This window comes from Neovison vison, chromosome X (genome assembly GCF_020171115.1).
Source record: "Neovison vison isolate M4711 chromosome X, ASM_NN_V1, whole genome shotgun sequence".
NCBI lineage: Eukaryota > Metazoa > Chordata > Mammalia > Carnivora > Mustelidae > Neogale > Neogale vison.
The window spans coordinates 76,055,556-76,074,197 of record NC_058105.1 but is presented as its reverse complement, the minus strand read 5'-3'; the positions used below and the strand labels follow the sequence as shown (position 1 = coordinate 76,074,197).

Sequence of the window (18,642 nt, the reverse complement as noted above, 5' to 3'; positions counted from 1 at the left end):
ATCATCGAAGCAGAAAATCAATAAAGAAACAAGAGCATTGAATGACACATTGGACCAGATGGACCTCATAGATATATACAGAACATTCCACCCTAAAACAAGAGAATACTCATTCTTCTCAAGTGCACCCGGAACCTTCTCCAGAATAGACCACATATTGGGTCACAAATCAGGACTCAAGCGATACCAAAAGACCGAGATTATTCCCTGCATATTCTCAGATCACAATGCTTTGAAACTGGAGCTCAATCACAAGGAAAAGTTCCGAAGGAACTCAAACACCTGGAAGCTAAAGACCACCTTGCTTAAGAATGCTTGGAACAACCAGGAGATCAAAGAAGAACTGAAACAATTCATGGTAACCAATGAGAATGAAGACACTTCGGTTCAAAACCTATGGGATACAGCAAAGGCTGTCCTAAGAGGAAAATATATAGCCATCCAGCCTCGATCAAAAAAATTGAAAAATCCAGAACACACCAGCTGTCTCTACACCTTAAAGAACTGGAGGATCAACAACAAATCAAACCAACTCCACACATAAGAAGGGAAATCATCACGATTAGAGCTGAGATCAATGAGGGAGAAACCAGAGATACATTAGAACGTATCAATGAAACTAGAAGCAGGTTTTTGGAAAGAGTCAGTAGGATCGATAAACCACTGGCTACACTAATCCAAAAGAAAAGAGAGAAAGCCCAAATTCATAAAATTATGACTGAAAAGGGAGAGATCACAACTAACACCAAGGAAGTGGAAACAATCATCAGAAATTATTACAAACAGTTATATGCCAATAAGCTTAGCAACCTAGATGCAATGGATGCATTCCTGGAAAAATATAAACTACCAACAATGAGCCAAGAAGAAATCGACAACCTGAATAGACCGATATCTAATAACGAGATTGAATCAGTGATCAAAAACCTCCAAAAAACAAGAGCCCAGGACCTGACGGATTCCCTGGGGAATTCTACCAAACCTTCAAAGAAGAAATAACACCTATCCTCCTGAAGCTGTTTCAAAAAATTGAAGCAGAAGGAAAACTTTCAGACTCTTTCTATGAAGCCAGCATTACCCTGATCCCCAAACCAGACAAGGACCCTACCAAAAAGGAGAATTTCAGACCAATATCACTGATGAATATGGATGCTAAGATTCTCAACAAGATCCTAGCCAACAGGATCCAACAGCACATGAAAAAGATTATCCACCATGATCAGGTGGGATTCATCCCTGGGATACAAGGATGGTTCAACATTCGCAAATCAATCAATGTGATACAACAAATTAATATGAGAAGAGAGAAGAACCACATGGTCCTCTCAATTGATGCCGAAAAAGCACTTGACAAAATCCAACATCCATTCCTGATTAAAACGCTTCAAGGTATAGGGATAGTGGGAAATTCCTGAACCTCATCAAATCTATCTATGAAAGACCCACAGCAAATATCATCCTCAATGGGAAAAAGCTTGAAGGCTTCCCATTGAGATCAGGAACAAGACAAGGATGCCCACTTTCACCACTCTTGTTCAACATAGTATTAGAAGTCCTAGCAACAGCAATCAGAAAACAGAGAGAAATAAAAGGTATCCAAATTGGTAATGAAGAAGTCAAACTCTCTCTCTTCGCAGATGACATGATTCTTTATATGGAAAACCCAAAAGACTCCACCCCCAAACTACTAGAACTCATACAGCAATTCAGCAACGTGGCAGAATACAAAGTCAATGTGCAGAAATCAGTGGCTTTCTTATACACTAACAATGAAAATACAGAAAGGGAAATTAGAGAATCGATTCCATTTACTATAGCACCAAGAACCATAAGATACCTGGGAATAAACCTAACCAAAGAGGTAAAGGATCTGTACTTGAGGAACTACAGAACACTCATGAAAGAAATTGAAGAAGACACAAATATATGGAAGACCATTCCATGCTCTTGGATCGGAAGAATAAACATTGTTAAAATGTCTATACTGCCTAGAGCAATCTATACTTTTAATGTCATTCCGATCAAAATTCCACTGGCATTCTTCAAAGAGCTGGAGCAAATAATCCTAAAATTTGTATGGAATCAGAAGAGACCCCGAATCGCTAAGGAAATGTTGAAAAACAAAAATAAAGCTGGCAGCATCACCTTACCTGATTTCAAGCTTTATTACAAAGCTGTGATCACCAAGACAGCATGGTACTGGCATAAAAACAAACACATAGACCAGTGGAACAGAGTAGAAAGCCCAGATATAGACCCTCAACTCTACGGTCAATTAATCTTTGACAGAACAGGAAAAAATATACAGTGGTAAAAAGACAGTCTCTTCAATAAATGGTGCTGGGAAAACTGGACTGCTATATGTAGAAGAATGAAACTCGGCCATTCTCTTACACCGTACACAAAGATCAACTCAAAATGGATAAACGACCTCAACGTGAGACAGGAATCTATCAGAATCTTAGAGGAGAACATAGGCAGTAATCTCTTTGATATCAGCCACAGCAACTTCTTTCAAGATACGTCTCCAAAGGCAAAGGAAACAAAAGTGAAAATAAACTTCTGGGACTTCATCAAAATCAAAAGCTTCTGCACAGCAAAGGAAACAGGCAAAAAAAAAAAAAAAAAAAAGAGGCAACCCACGGAATGGGAGAAGATATTTGCAAATGACAGTACAGACAAAAGTTTCATATCCAGGATCCATAATGAACTCCTCAAACTCAACCCACATGAAACAGACAAACACATCAAAAAATGGGCAGAAGATATGAACAGACACTTCTCCAATCAAGACATACAAATGGCTATCAGACACATGAAAAAATGTTCATCATCATTAGCCCTCAGGGAGATTCAAATTAAAACCACATTGAGATATCACCTTACACCAGTTAGAATGGCCAAAATTAACAAAACAGGAAACAACATGTGTTGGAGAGGATGTGGAGAAAGGGGAACCCTCTTCCACTGTTGGTGGGAATGCAAGTTGGTGCAGCCTCTTTGGAGAACAGTGTGGAGATTCCTCAAGAAATTAAAAATAGAGCTTCCCTATGACCTTGCAATTGCTCTTGGGTATTTACCCCAAAGACACAGATGTCGTGAAAAGAAGGGCCATCTGTACCCCAACGTTTATAGCAGCAATGGCCACAGTCGCCAAACTATGGAAAGAACCAAGATGCCCTTCAACAGATGAATGGATAAAGAAGATGTGGTCCATATACACTATGGAGTATATTGCCTCCATCAGAAAGGATGAATACCCAACTTTTGTAGCAACATGCACGGGAGTGGAAGAGATTATGCTGAGTGAAATAAGTCAAGCAGAGAGAGTCAATTATCATATGGTTTCACTTATTTGTGGAGCATAACAAATAGCATGGAGGACAAGGGGCGTTAGAGAGGAGTAGGGAATTTTGGTAAATTGGAAGGGGAGGTGAACCATGAGAGACTATGGACTCTGAAAAACAGTCTGAGGGGTTTGAAGTTGCGGGGGGGTGGGAAGCTGGGGAACCAGGTGGTGGGTATTATAGAGGGCACGGCTTGCATGGAGCACTGGGTGTGGTGAAAAAATAATGAATAATGTTTTTCTGAAAATAAATAAATTGGAAAAAAATGTATAATCTTGGGTCGCCTGGGTGGCTCAGTGGGTTAAGTCTCTGCCTTTGGCTCATATCATGATGTCAGGATCCTGGAATCGAACCCCTCTCTGTCTGCCTGCCTCTCTGCCTACCTGTGATCTCTCTCTGTCAAATAAAATAAAATAAAAAAAAGATATCATCTTACACATGTCAAAATGGCTAAAATAAAAAAGACAAGACGTAACAAGTGTTGTGGTGAAAACGAACCCTCATAGACTATTGGTGAGAATGTAAACTGGTAGAGCCACTGTGGAAAATAGTATGGAGGTTTTTTTTTTAAAAAATAGAAATACTATATGATTCAATAATTCTTTTATTTGGAATTTACTCACAGAAAATAAAAACACTAATTTGAAAAGATATATGCACCTCTGTGTTTATTGCAACATTATTTACAGAAGTCAAAATATGGAAACAACCTAGATGTCAATAGACAAATGGATAAGGAATGTGTAGTGTATACATACAATGGAATATTACACAGCCATAATAGAGGATAAAATCATGCCATTTGATTCATGGATGGACCTAGAGGGCATTATGTTAAGTGAAATATGTCAGACCAAGAAAGAAATACTAGGCCACCTGAGTGACTCAGTTGGTTGAGTGTCTGACTTTGGCTCAGTTCATGGTCTCAAGGTCCTGGGATCAAGCCCCAGGTCAGGCTCCCTACTTCACTGGGAGTCCGCTTGTCCCTCTGCCTCTGCCTCTGTCCTTGCCCCTCCACTGCTTGTGCTTTCTCTGTCACTCTTTCATAAATAAGTAAATAAATGAACAAACAAGAAAATAAATGATAAAGACAAACACCATGTGATTGCACTCATATGTGGGGCCTAAAAAATGAATAAATAAAAAGTAGAAACAGACCTATAAATGCAAAGAACAAACTGATGGGGAGGAGAGTGGGGCGATGGGCAAAGTATGTGAGGAGATGTGAGAGATACAGGCTTCCACTTAGAGAATAAAAGAGGAAAAAAGACAAAGCAAAAAGAATATAGTCAATGGTATTACAATAATGATATAATGGTAGCTACACATGTGGTGAACATAACATAATCTATAAACTTGTCAAATCACTATGTGATGTACCTGAAACTAATGTAACATCATGTGTCAGCTATACTGAAAAAAAAAAAAGAACAAATAAAAAGTTTCCAAAGGGTGACCAGGAGCTAATATTCAACCGTAAGAGATAATCAGACATAATGGAAAGAGTAATTGATCTGTGTGCAGGTTCCAACTTGAACTTCCTAACTGTGAACTCCTGGAAAAAAAAAAGAGAAAGAAAGATAGAAAGAAAAACAAACCTTCTGATTTTCAGTTTCTCCTTCTGTAAAATGAGAATAGTGATAGCTATCTCATGAGATAGACATGGGATTCAATTATAGAATGTGTGTTGAGTTCTTGTGAATTGTATCTGGCAAATATGATTGGCTTAGAGAATGTCACTTTCCCCTTTACCATTTTTTAGATTCCTGTAAGAAGACAGGCATTGTCTCCAGCCTTATTATCATCAGTCCAGAATTTTTCTTTGCAATTGTACAACCCAGAACACTCTTTCTCTCCACACACACAAACTCTGTTCTCTGGAATAAAGGCACTACTGAGGTATCTCCAGTGCAATGTAGTCCATTGCTAGGATCACCAAAAGAAAGGGTTGCTTACCTTCGACCACAAACTTCACAGTGTTGCTGCGCTGCTCAGAGCCTACCCGGGCCTTGGCAGTACAGAAATAGGAGCCTGAGTCAGCCACCATGGCAGTCTTGAAGAGTAAGGTACTCAAGACTGCTACTTTGATGGGGTCTTGATTGTTGGTCTGTTCCTTGTACCAAGCATAATTGATGGGAGGAGAGCCCCAAGCCTGGCATTGAAGGCTAATCCTCATTCCCTTGGGCACTGTGAAGCCATAGCCACTGCCAGTCGTCACTGTGGGCTTGGAAACAGAGACTGCAAAGGAAAAACAAGAAAGGAGGCTCTGGAAAGTTATAAGGATACGTGAAGACAAGGGTGAGTCAACCTTGCTGGGTATAGGGGTAACTATATATCTGCAAAGTGAACTAAAAGGAGATCCTAACTTGGAACGGGGTAAGAAATAGGATAATGTAAATAAAAATAGTTTTGTTTGGAATATTAGGTATTGTTTTGTGTTATATATGGTTTTGAACTATTTGGAATTAAAAATCTACTGATTTTTTTTTTAATATAGAGGGATTTTTTAGGCTTTAGTAGATAGAGTTTTTGGATTATCTGCAGTTTTGGATTACTAGGGCCAGGTTTTCATAAAATTGTTAAGTCAGCAAAATGCATCTTGGCTAACCCCAGTAACCCTCTCCCCAGAGCTTCTATCTCAGCATCTATTTACTCTCCAATATCCTGATTAGATAGATAGACTTACTTTTATGAGTTTTAAAATCCAGAGCCCAAGGAGGGCAACCAGGGTGTGGATGCTAGAATTTCTGGGATGCTTGAAGGCGTAGAGATTTGAAGGCCAGAAATCCTTCCCAACACTTCTTAAATTATACTATGAGAGTGATGACCCTGAGGATCCTCTGCCTGTCCACTTTCTCTGATTAGCACATACAACTGAAGAAAGACTGTGTACAAGGAAACAAAATTCTCTGGGTTTCTAAAGCTTTTCTAGTATTATAGACCTCTATTTGGTCTTTGTATATCAGTGCTTTCCCATCATCACAGTCACTCACATTTCTGGACACGGAGCTCAATGATCTTATCTCTCACCACTTGGTTGCCATTAGGGGTCTGCCAAGTGACTTCACATGTGTAGTGGCTCCGGTCATCCATCTCCAGGGTATTCAGCTGGAGGGATACATCTCCTGGAATCTTGTGGTTCACTTGCAGGCGGCCCCGGTATTTTGCTTGCTGGATATGGTCTCCAGAGGAATCATGTAGGAAGATGGTGACTGGATCCAAGCCACGATGTACCAGCCACTTTACCAAGACTTGAGTGTAGCCTTGCAAAGGACCATAGGTGCAGGGAATATTCACATCCCCTTTCCAAGGTCCTGTCACACTCTCAGGTGCTTCCAGGATAGGGTGGCCTGAAGAGGAAGAAGAAAATGAACGTAGATGGCACACCCATCTGGGAGCTAGGATGGCAGTGGCAGATCTCAAAAGACTTCTGAAAAACACCTCTAAAATTTCCTTCCATCCTACTTTCAGATTCCATGTGCTCTTCTGTTCTCTGCCTGCCTTCCCATAAATCAGAAACACATCCTCAGAAGGAAAACTCTTAACACTGTTTGGCTCTTGTCAGTTTCAAGTTCCTTTCCTGTCACTGCCTTGCTGTGAGATGACCCTGGATAAGCCACTTTGTACCACAAGGACCCATGTTCTTCATATATAATGTAGAGAGTTTGAATGGAATGATGTCTAAGGATTCTTTAAGCTCTGAAGCTCTGTAAGTCTATGAAAAAGAACCTATTTCAATATTTTCCAAAAGAAGTGTAGGAACAAATGCTGAACAGTCGTGTCTGGTCCATTTTATTATGTAATTATATACCTGGAGAAATGTTTGTGCTGCAGGGCTAGAAAAGAAAGGGCCATATTCCCTGCTTATTCCCCATTGTTCCTCAGAAAAACTCAGTATTTGGGTCCCTGATCCTAAGCTTTTCTCTGGAAGGGAGGCTGGACCCATACAGGGCAATTCTGAGGGTGGAAACTTGTGTGAAATGTACTTGTGTTTTATAAAATCATTAGTTATTTTTAAGTTTGAAATCCTCACTTTGTAAGCCTAACCTTCCCCCCCCCTCCAATTTCTCTTTATTTCCCTTTTGGTTTCTCTCAGATTTCACCAAAGGTACACTGGAAAATTCTATCTTGAGGAGGAACAGAGAGGGAAATGTCAGGAAAGAAAAGGGTCTGAATAAATCCTAAAGCTGGCTGTGGTAGAAATGGTAGTAGGACCAAAAGGAGATTCTTCCTTGGTGTGTGGGGGACCTTCATCTCAGGTCATGATCCTGGGGTCCTAGGATTGAGCCCTGCATCGGGTCCCTGCTCATGAGGAGTGTTCTTCTCCCTCTCCCTCTGCTCCTCTCCCTGCTCATGCTCTCTCTTTCTATCTTTGAAAAAAAAGTAAAAAAAAAGAAATTTTCATTCATAAGCTCTTATTTTGAGGATTTTGTGTTTTATTTAACTCCAACCAGGAGTGAGGTATTATATGTAGACAATTAATTTATCTCTGTCCTAGAAGAAGGAGGTTCAAAATGTGAAATATTGGGGCACCTGGGTGGCTCAGTGGGTTAAGCCTTTGCCTTCGGCTCAGGTCATGATCTCAAGGTCCGGGGATCAAGCCCTGCATTGGGCTCTTTACTCAACGGGGAGCCTGCTTTCCCCTGTCTCTCTGCCTGCCTCTCTGCCTACTTGTGATCTCTCCCTCTCTATCGAATAAATAAATAAAATCTTTAAAAAATGTAAAATATTACTGAATAAATGCCTGTTATGTAGCCCAAGATTCTCAGGCTTCAGTCAAACAGATGGTAGGGTAGAGGCATGCCTTCTATCTACCAGAATTTATTGCCATGTACCAAGTACCAGGCCTCTAGCCTTTGCTCACGAGAGATTCTTACAACATCACTAGTATATTTTGACCAAGATAAAAGCCTTGAATAGAAAATAATAAATAAACATGAGTTCATGTTGCTAAATCAACCACATAGTCTCTGGAGGGTTTCAGATTGGGCAGGGAGCAGAACTCAGACCCATGAATGGGAGTGCAATAGGTCTGATTTTGGTTTGTCCTAACCGTGAACTTTGTAATTAATCAGAGTTTTTTTTTTATTTATTTTCAGCGTAACAGTATTCATTGTTTTTGCACCACACCCAGTGCTCCATGCAATCTGTGCCCTCTCCAATACCCACCACCTGGTTCCCCCAACCACCCATCCCCCGCCCCTTCAAAACCTTCATATTGTTTTTCAGAGTCCATAGTCTCTCATGGTTCACCTCCCCTTCTAATTTCCCTCAACTCCCTTCTACTCTCTGACTCCCCTTGTCCTCAGAGTTTTTTATTCATGAACTAAGCAGTCTGGGAGAAGTTCTGATCTTTGTTTGGGTCTTGGACAACATTACTCTTTAAGGTCCCTTCAATCCTAGATTGTTCAATACTAATAGGGTATAATGGAAATGAAAGTTAAATAATTACATTTTCTATCTGGTGGTGAACTTTCACCAGATGGTGGTGTTTCACTGTGCTATTGCTATTTCAGGCCTCCATATGCATGCAGATGCAGCTTATAATCATCATGAACATGCACGTTTCACTTAAAGCACACATGAATCAGCCTTAAGCCCCATGAAAACCATGTGAGTCTTTCAGTTTAATGCAATCTTTACCATTATTTTTTTCCAGCTATCACAAATCTTCTACTCCTCCTCTGAAAAGCATTCTTTCACTTTTTCTGACAACAAAGCAGCATTCTGCTCTTGGGACATCTGGAACAGCTGAAAATGACTTTGTCTATGTGTATGTATGTCTTTCCTCTGAACTTGGAGGGAATGCAAGGCTTGGTTTGCATTACCCTCTCTGGGAACTTCCTGGGGACTCTCACATAGCCCACTCTGGTCTGTCAATAAGAACAGCCAGTCTCAATTTCTCAATCTTGAAATTCACTTCTAAAAGTAGGTCAGGCTTGACTCCTACATTGCAGAATAGGGTCATGGAGCAGAGTTAACCAGACTTCTAAGGATTACATGTTTTTGCTCTGTTTACTTCTCCCCTCCTTCCTTTGCCTTTCCTTCCTTCAACTCATCTTTCAATCTGGCTTCTATACTTCTTCCTTCTTTTATTGTCTCCTCTTTATCCTCCTGCTTCATTAGTATCACAGGGACAGTATATGGTAGGCACAGGGCTTCACACACATTAAAAAAAAGACATTGTACATCATGTCCTCTGATCTCCAAAGTGAAGGTAACCTCAATAGAATTGACTTACACCTTTCTACTATCCTTTGGTTCTCAGAAATCCTAGAGAAACACTGAATAGAAGCACCTAGTGAGGTCAGAATAGTGAAGGAGCACATGGTGTAGTAGTCCAAGGTCTGTCTTAACATGTGACCCATGTCCCCATGTCTCCATGTGACCCTGAGTAAATTGCTAAACCTGTCTGAGCTTCATGTCATTATCAATAAAATGGATGCTAATAATATACCTTCCATGGAGGGTTATGTTGAAGAGCAAATGAGATTATAGGTGTGAAAACACCTAGAATAATGGCCGGTATTCAGTAGGTGCTGGATAGATTAGCTTTATGAAATATTTGTAATGTTTATAAAATAAAAATGTTTGGGATTTATTTTACTATGATTATTTCAACATGTGCTTTGACAGACTAGCTGTTTCTACCCCCTTCACTTTTAAAAGTAAAGCTACAGTCATACAGAGATGTTCAGCTGGCACAGCTGTTTGAGGCCAGCAAATTGATTCCCTCACTGTAAAAATAGAATGGAGACACTGAGATCCAGGGAGTGGGAATGTGTTATTGGCCATTCAGTATGTTCTGAGCTTCAGGTCTATAGTGTTAAACACTCCACATAAAAGAAAGACCTGTTTCCAGGGCTAGAGGCTCTCACAGGCTGAGGATGGAATGATATACATGAGAGCACTCACATGTACACACACATGATTTAACTTTCACATGTATATCATGTTCCCCTGAGCCCTAGTCCTGCCTCTGTAAGTATAAGCTCAAACCAACAGATTTGGAGAAGGTAGAAAGGGACCCTCTAAAACATGTTAGAGAATGAAAATATTGTATTTGCAAAATAACCTGTATTATTTAATAGTATTAACTCTGCCACTAATGCTCTGTGGCTGGAGGACATTCTTCTCCCTCTCAGGTGACTTGTTTAGTATCCTTTTTAGCTTTGAAGCTCTAGAATTTGATTGGTCACAGAGCCCCAGGATAGAGTTAGCATAATTTGAGTCAGCTATGAAAAGATGTTCTTTCTGACCACATAAGGGACACCAAGCTAACATATATCTGGCCTCTCCCTGTAAAGATATGAAACAAGTAGATATGCAGAAAAACCCATTTGCTGTATCTTGGATCTCACTTAGCAATTACTTAGACTTAGTTACCAAAAAGTCTATTTCAATTCTCAGGGATATAAAAGAGGATGGAGAAATACCTGAAGAAATAATGCTTCTATGGGATAGGGATAGTAAGACCTCTTTTTGGAGATATCTATCTCTGTCTCTATCTATCTATATATAATCATCTATCTATGTATGTAGATTTGTAATCTCCAGCATTAATTTCTCAGAAGCAGCCTGGATGAACTGGGCTATATTCACAGGGAAATGAGTTACCCAAGGAGATGGTAAGAAGCAAATCCTGTGAAGACAAGTTGAAGGAGTTAGGGGTAGTTTATCTTGAAGAGGAGATGACAAGAGGACACGACGTCTGCCATTAGAACTCTAAAGGGCTGTCGCAGCATCGAGGGAGTAGATATGTTCTATGTATCTCTAAGAAAGAGAGCTGGGGCCTTAGGATGGAAGCCACAAGGAAGTGCATATAGTTCAACTCAAGGAAGAGCATCTTAACATTTGTAACTGCCCTGGACTAGACTGGATAGATTAGATAGTCTGCAAAAATCATCAACTCTCAGTCACTGGAAGTATATGAACAGATATTTTGAGCAAAGTTCATAACAGGAAAGCATCAGGTCTAGGTTACTTTTAAGGTCCAATCTTGCTCTTAGACAACATTCTTTCTTTGAAGGTTATATATATTAACAGGGATCAAGACCTGGAGACAGAAGGGTTAAGGTAAAATGGTAGAATTTCAGGTGAAATAAGATGGAGGAAAGATTTGGGTGTCACTGGCAACCTTCTTAATGTCCCTGAGATATGACAAGTACTAGAAAAATCATGTGATTGTTTTTCAAGAAAATATCTTTTTCAATTTCTATGGAAACTTACCTCCTGGCTTCTTCAGCAGGCTTCAACTACACAAAGCTGAGAGTCTGCAGCACTGTCTGAGAACATTTAACTATTCAACAGGAATAAGTTTTCCCCAGTAGCCATTCAATCCCAAACTCCCAGCTTGTTGCTGGTGCAAGCAGTGGTAACCAGGTCCCCATTTGCTTCCTTACCATAGGTGACCACTGTTAGGTAGTCCAGAAGCAGGAGGCCCAATAAGAGCCCCATCACAGCCAGAGCCACTCTTATCCTTTCTTCTAGCCTCCTGCTGTCAAAAAGGCATGAACCTCTGATGGCTGCCAGCGTCTGTGCCTGCTCACTTCCCTTCCTTCTCTATATCTCTCACTTGGACTCCCAGCCCCATCTCACATTCTCCTTCCTTCCCTATTTCAGCCTAAATCATGTGAGTAACCCTCCCACCCCTGCTTGGGATTGGAGGTTTAGTGTGAATGAAGAAGTTCCTCTCCTTGCTAGGGTATTGACTTGACTTTCCATGGAGTCAGTAATGTTCTCTGGTCTTTGATCTCCCAGGCTGTGCTTATTTTCAGTTTCTTCCACAAAAATCAGAGGTTGGGGGAGTAACATTTGGGATGAATTTTATCCTTCCAGTATGGGGGTATTTTCCTTTCCAGTGGTCCTGGGGAGGAGAGATCAACATTGCTGACCTGTGCAAAATACATCTATGCAAATGAACAGAGTGTTGGGCGTGGGTGCCTGTGGGCTTCAGAGTATAAGAGATTACGTGTTTGAAAGAACTTTCTACAAATCAAAGCTTAAATATTTCTCAAGCCCATGGAAAAAGTTGTTATGGGGATATATACTCCCGTATCTCATATACAGGAAGCTCTTTGAATCACTTTCTCCAATAGCTCCACCTCTTTGGTGGTAAGTGTTCTAATCAGTGCTAATTTGGGTTCTATTATTTATTTCTTAAAGGGAAAGTTAAGTTTAACATACAATGTGCTTACCCATTGACCTGGTAGTGGTATGCTCTATTAGATTAATTTTTCAATGACTTTTAATTGGTACGTATCTGTGATCAACAAGAGATAGGCATTAGACTTACTAAGAAGCTTAATTTCTTCTCTTCACAAGCCCCAGAGTGTAATTTCACCAACAGTCTACTCCTAGGTTTGGCACTGCTCAAAGCCTATTAAATATTGAAAATATGAACACCTCCAAAAGGAGAATACATCCAACAAATTCATACCAAACTATAAATAAAGTCTAAGCTTGGCTTATTCTTTTTTAATTGGAGGGCTAAGAGAGGGCTTGGCCAGGGGAGGGGTGAGCTTTGCAGAAAGGGGTAGTGAGACCTTGACAACAGACAGTATCTCCTCCACATGCTTGCCAAGGGATAGTTATATACAGATGATTTGGGACTGGAAAAGGTTCAGGCCCCAACATTGTTACATAGAATTCTGTTAACACCTCTGTCTCCCAGATTCAGCCCCTCTTGTCTGGGTGTCCCTTGATATTTGGTTATTTCATTCCGTCTATGTCATTTGAAATTCTAGTCATTGTTTTCCATTGGGTTCCTCCTCAGAGAACCCTGAGCTTAGGAGAGCCTTTTTTTGTATTTTACAACTGACACCCTAACATACACACACACACACCTCCCCTTTATGGCATTTACTAATGAAGAGCTGAAAAACCATGCCTCATTGGACTAGTGTCAATTTCTGTCTGGCATGGTGGCTGTATTTTGGAACTGCCTCTGACCTCTTGTTAAGACCCTCTAAATGTGAACATAAATGTTCCAGAAAATATGAACAACGTTTTTCTGAGGAAGAATTGCAGTCCTACAGTGGGATCAATAGCCTTGAGAAGAACATTGGAGAGGAAGTCAGGAAAGATAGAGAAGAGCCTGGCTCTGCATCTATTTTATTCTGAGAATTTGAACAAGTTAAATATGAACTTCAGCTTCCTCAATTGTAACATGAGCACTGTTAGATTTGATGTTTACATCATTTAAGATTTTTAAAAATCAAACAACTCTATACATACAATAACAACAATAAAAATGACAGCTGCTATCTCTTCATCTTTTACTCTTCCATGCACTGTACTAACAGTTTTCATGGATTAATTCATTTGGTACTTACAATCTTTCATGGCAAATTTTGAACTCTTCCCTTTTCTGCAGTTTTTATTTTAATTACAGTTAGTTAGCATATAGTGTTATATTAGCTTAAGGTACATAATACAGCCATTAAACACCTCCATAAAAACCTTGAGCTCATCACAGCAAGCACATTCCTTAACCTTCATCACCTATTTAACCTTGCCCTACCAAACTCCACTCTAGTAACCAACAAGTTTGTTCACTATAATTAAGAGTCTGATTTTGACTTTTCTGTCTCCCTCACTGTCTCTCCTTCCCTTTGATCATGTGTTTTGTTTCTTAAATTCCACATACAAGTGATATCTTATTGTATTTGTCTTTCTCTGACTAACATTTCTTTTTTTTTAATTTCTATTCAGTGTAACAGTATTCATTGTTTCTGCACCACAACAAGTGCTCCATGCAATACTTGCTCTCTCTAACACCCACCACCTGGTTCCCCCAACCTCACACTCCCCACCCCTTCAAAACCGTCAGGTTGTTTTGTAGAGTCCATAGTCTATCATGGTTGTCCTCCCCTTCCAATTACCCTAAACTCCCTTCTCTCCATCTCCCCTTGTCCTCCATGCTATATATTATGCTTCGCAAATAAGTGAAACCATATGATAATTGACTCTCTCTGCTTGACTGATTTCACTCAGCATAATCTCTTCCAGTCCCATCCATGTTGCTACAAAAGTTGGGTATTCATCCTTTCTGATGGAGGCATAATACTCCATAGTGTATATGGACCACATCTTCCTTATCCATTCATATGTTGAAGGGCATCTTGGTTCTTTCCACAGTTTGTCAACCATAGCCATTGCTGCTATGAACATTGGGGTACAGATGGCTCTTCTCTTCACTACATCTGTATCTTTGGGGTAAATACCCAGCAGTGCAATTGCAGGGTAATAGGGAAGCTCTATTTTTAATTTCTTGAGGAATCTCCACACTGTTCTCCAAAGAGGCTGCACCAACTTGCATTCCCACCAACAGTGGAAGAGGGTTCCCCTTTCTCCACATCCTCTCCAACACATGTTGTTTCCTGTTTTGTTAATTTTGGCCATTCTAACTGGTGTAAGGTGATATCTCAATGTGGTTTTAACTTGAATCTCCTTGATGGCTAGTGATGATGAACATTTTTTCATGTGTCTGATAGCCATTTGTATGTCTTGATTGGAGAAGTGTCTGTTCATATCTTCTGCCCATTTTTGATATGATTATCTGTTTTGTGTGTGTTGAATTTCAGGAGTTCTTTATAGATCCTAGATATCAACCTTTTGTCTGTACTGTCATTTGCAAATATCTTCTCCCATTCTGTGGGTTGCCTTTTTGTTTTCTTGACTGTTTCATTTGCTGTACAGAAGCTTTTGATTTTGATGAAGTCCCAGAAGTTTATTTTCGCTTTTGTTTCCTTTGGCTTTGGAGACATATGTTGAAAGAAGTTGCTGTGGCTGATATCGAAGAGATTACTGCCTGTGTTCTCCTCTGGGATTCTGATGGGTTCCTGTCTCACGTTGAGGTTTTTTTTTTTTTTTTTTTTTTTTGGTCTCATCCAAATCCTCTATTAGGGTGATCTCCAACCTTATTTTATGGAGGACATTCTTTTTCTTTCTTTTTGTTTTAAAGTAGGCTCCATGCCCAGCATGGGGCTTGAACTCCTAACCTTGAGATCAAGAGTCATGTGCTATACTGACTGAGCCAGCCAGGTGCCCCTGGAGGATCTTGTTTTAATCTGAGTCTTGAGATCAGGGTGGATACAGTCACTGTAGTTCCTGAGAAGTATGGAATCAGAAGAGACCCCGAATCGCTAAGGAAATGTTGAAAAACAATGGCGGCATCACCTTACCTGATTTCAAGCTTTATTACAAAGCTGTGATCAGCAAGACAGCATGGTACTGGCATAAAAACAGACACATAGACCAGTGGAACAGAGTAGAGAGCCCTGATATGGACCCTCAACTCTATGGTCAATTAATCTTCGACAAAACAGGAAAAAATATACAGTGAAAAAAGACAGTTTCTTCAATAAATGGTGCTGGGAAAACTGGACAGCTATATGTAGAAGAATGAAACTCGACCATTCTCTTACACCATACACAAAGGTCAACTCAAAATGGATAAAAGACCTCAACGTGAGACAGGAATCTATCAGAATCTTAGAGGAGAACATAGGCAGTAATCTCTTCGATATCAGCCACAGCAACTTCTTTCAAGATACGTCCCCAAAGGCAAAGGAACTAAAGCGAAAATAAACTTCTGGGACTTCATCAAAATCAAAAGCTTCTGCACAGCAAAGGAAACAGTCAAAAAAACAAAGAGGTTTTTTTTTAATCCATTTTGAGTTTATCTTTGTGTATAGTGTCAGAGAATGGTCAAGTTTCATTCTTCTACATATAGCAGTCCAGTTTTCCCAGCACCATTTATTGAAGAGACTGTCTTTTTTCCACTGTATATTTTTTTCCTGTTTTGTCGAAAATCATTTGGCCATAGAGTTGAGGGTCCATATCTGGGCTCTCTACTCTGTTCCACTGGTCTATGTGTCTGTTTATATGCCAGTACCATGCTGTCTTGGTGATCACAGCTTTGTAATAAAGCTTGAAATCAGGTAAGGTGATGCTGCCAGCTTTATTTTTGTTTTTCAACATTTCCTTAGCGATTCGGGGTCTCTTCTGATTCCATACAAATTTTAGGATTATTTGCTCCAGCTCTTTGAAGAATGCCAGTGGAATTTTGATCGGAATGACATTAAAAGTATAGATTGCTCTAGGCAGTATAGACATTTTAACAATGTTTATTCTTCCGATCCAAGAGCATGGAATGGTCTTCCATATATTTGTGTCTTCTTCAATTTCTTTCATGAGTGTTCTGTAGTTCCTCAATTACAGATCCTTTACCTCTTTGGTTAGGTTTATTCCCAGGTATCTTACGGTTCTTGGTGCTATAGTAAATGGAACCAATTCTCTAATTTCCCTTTCTGTATTTTCATTGTTAGTGTATAAGAAAGCCACTGGTTTCTGCACATTGACTTTGTATCCTGCCATGTTTCTGAATTGTTGTATGAGTTCTAGTAGTTTTGGGGTGGAGTCTTTTGGGTTTTCCATATAAAGAATCATGTCATCTGCGAAGAGAGAGAGTTTGACTTCTTCATTGCCAATTTGGATACCTTTTATTTCTATTTGTTGTCTGCTTGCTGTTGCTAGGACTTCTAATACTATGTTGAACAACAGTGGTGAGAGTGGCCATTCTTGTCATGTTCCTGAACTCAACGGTAAGGCTGCAAGCTTTTTTCCCATTGAGGATGATATTTGATGTGGGACTTTCAGAGATAGATTTTATGAAGTTGAGGAATGTTCCCTCTATCCCTATACTTTGAAGCGTTTTAATCAGGAACTGATGCTGGATTTTCTCAAATGCTTTTTCTGCATCAATTGAGAGGACCATGTGGTTCTTCTCTCTTCTCTTATTAATTTGTTGTATCACATTGATTGATTTGTGAATGTTGAACCATCCTTGTAGCCCAGGGATGAATCCTACCTGGTCATGTTGGATAATCTTTTTAATATTCTGTTGAATCCTGTTTACTAGGATCTTGTTTGAGAATCTTAGCATTCATATTCATCAGTGATATTGGTCTGAAATTCTCCTTTTTGGAAGGGTCTTTGCCTGGTTTCGGGTCAGGGTAATGCTGGCTTCATAGAAAGAGTCTGGAAATATCCCTTCTGCTTCAGTTTTTTTTTTTTTTAATCTATTTTTTCTTTATTTTCAGCATAACAGTATTTGTTATTTTTTCACCACACCCAGTGCTCCACGCAATCTGTGCTCTCTATAATAACCACCACATGGTTCCCCCAACCTCTTCAATTTTTTGAAACAGGTTCAGGAGAATAGGTGTTATTTCTTCTTTGAAAAATGGTAGAATTCCCCAGGGTATGCCTCAGGTCCTGGACTCCTGTTTTTTGGAGGATTTTTGATCACTACTTCAATCCCATTACTAGATATATGTCTATTCAGGTTGTCAATTTCTTCCTGGTTCAATTTTGGGAGTTTAGAGTTTTCCAGGAATGCATCCATTTCATCTAGGTTGTTTAGCTTATTGGCATATAACTGTTGATAATAACTTCTGATGATTGTTTGTATTTCCTTGGTGTTACCGTGATCTCTCCCTTTTCATTCATGATTTTATTAATTTGAGCTTTCTCTCTTTTCTTTTGAATTAGTGTGGCCAATGGTTTATCAATCTTATTGATTTAAAAAAAAACAGCTTCTAGTTTCATTGATATGTTTTACTTATCTCTGGTTTCTACCTCATTGATCTCTGCTCTAATCTTGATTATTTCCCTTCTTATGTGTGGAGTTGGTTTGATTTGTTGTTGATTCTCCAGTTCTTTAAGGTGTAGAGACAGCTGGTGTATTATGGATTTTTCGATTTTTTTTAAACTTTGACCTAATACTTTCTTTTCTTTTTTTTTCCTCTTATTTATTTATTTATTTATTTATTTTCAGAAAGACATTATTCATTATTTTTTCACCACACCCAGTGCTCCATGCAAGCCGTGCCCTCTATAATACCCACCACCTGGTACCCCAACCTCCCACCCCCCCCCGCCACTTCAAACCCCTCAGATTGCTTTTCAGAGTCCATAGTCTCTCATGGTTCACCTCCCCTTCCAATTTACCCAAATTCCCTACTCCTCTCTAACGCCCCTTGTCCTCCATGCTATTTGTTATGCTCCACAAATAAGTGAAACCATATGATAATTGACTCTCTCTGCTTGACTTATTTCACTCAGCATAATCTCTTCCAGTCCCGTCCATGTTGCTACAAAAGTTGGGGATTCATCCTTTCTGATGGAGGCATAATACTCCATAGTGTATATGGACCACATCTTCCTTATCCAATCATCCGTTGAAGGGCATATTGGTTCTTTCTGTAGTCTATTTTTTTTTTTTTTGAGG

At 39.7% G+C, this 18,642-nt stretch overlaps 1 protein-coding gene across 1 annotated transcript in view; it reads right to left on the bottom strand.

Annotated features, from left to right (window-relative positions):
* Positions 1–11,953, bottom strand: part of VSIG4 (V-set and immunoglobulin domain containing 4) — a 53,246-nt gene extending 41,293 nt beyond the window's left edge. The window contains exons 1-3 of the mRNA XM_044235523.1: positions 11,750–11,953; positions 6,341–6,697; positions 5,304–5,585 (exon numbers count right to left, since the gene is read on the bottom strand). Coding sequence (XP_044091458.1) covers positions 5,304–5,585; positions 6,341–6,697; positions 11,750–11,804 — 694 coding nt within the window. The 5' untranslated portion in view covers positions 11,805–11,953. The remainder of the gene's footprint in view (positions 1–5,303; positions 5,586–6,340; positions 6,698–11,749) is intronic.
* Between the last annotated feature and the right edge of the window lie 6,689 nt (positions 11,954–18,642).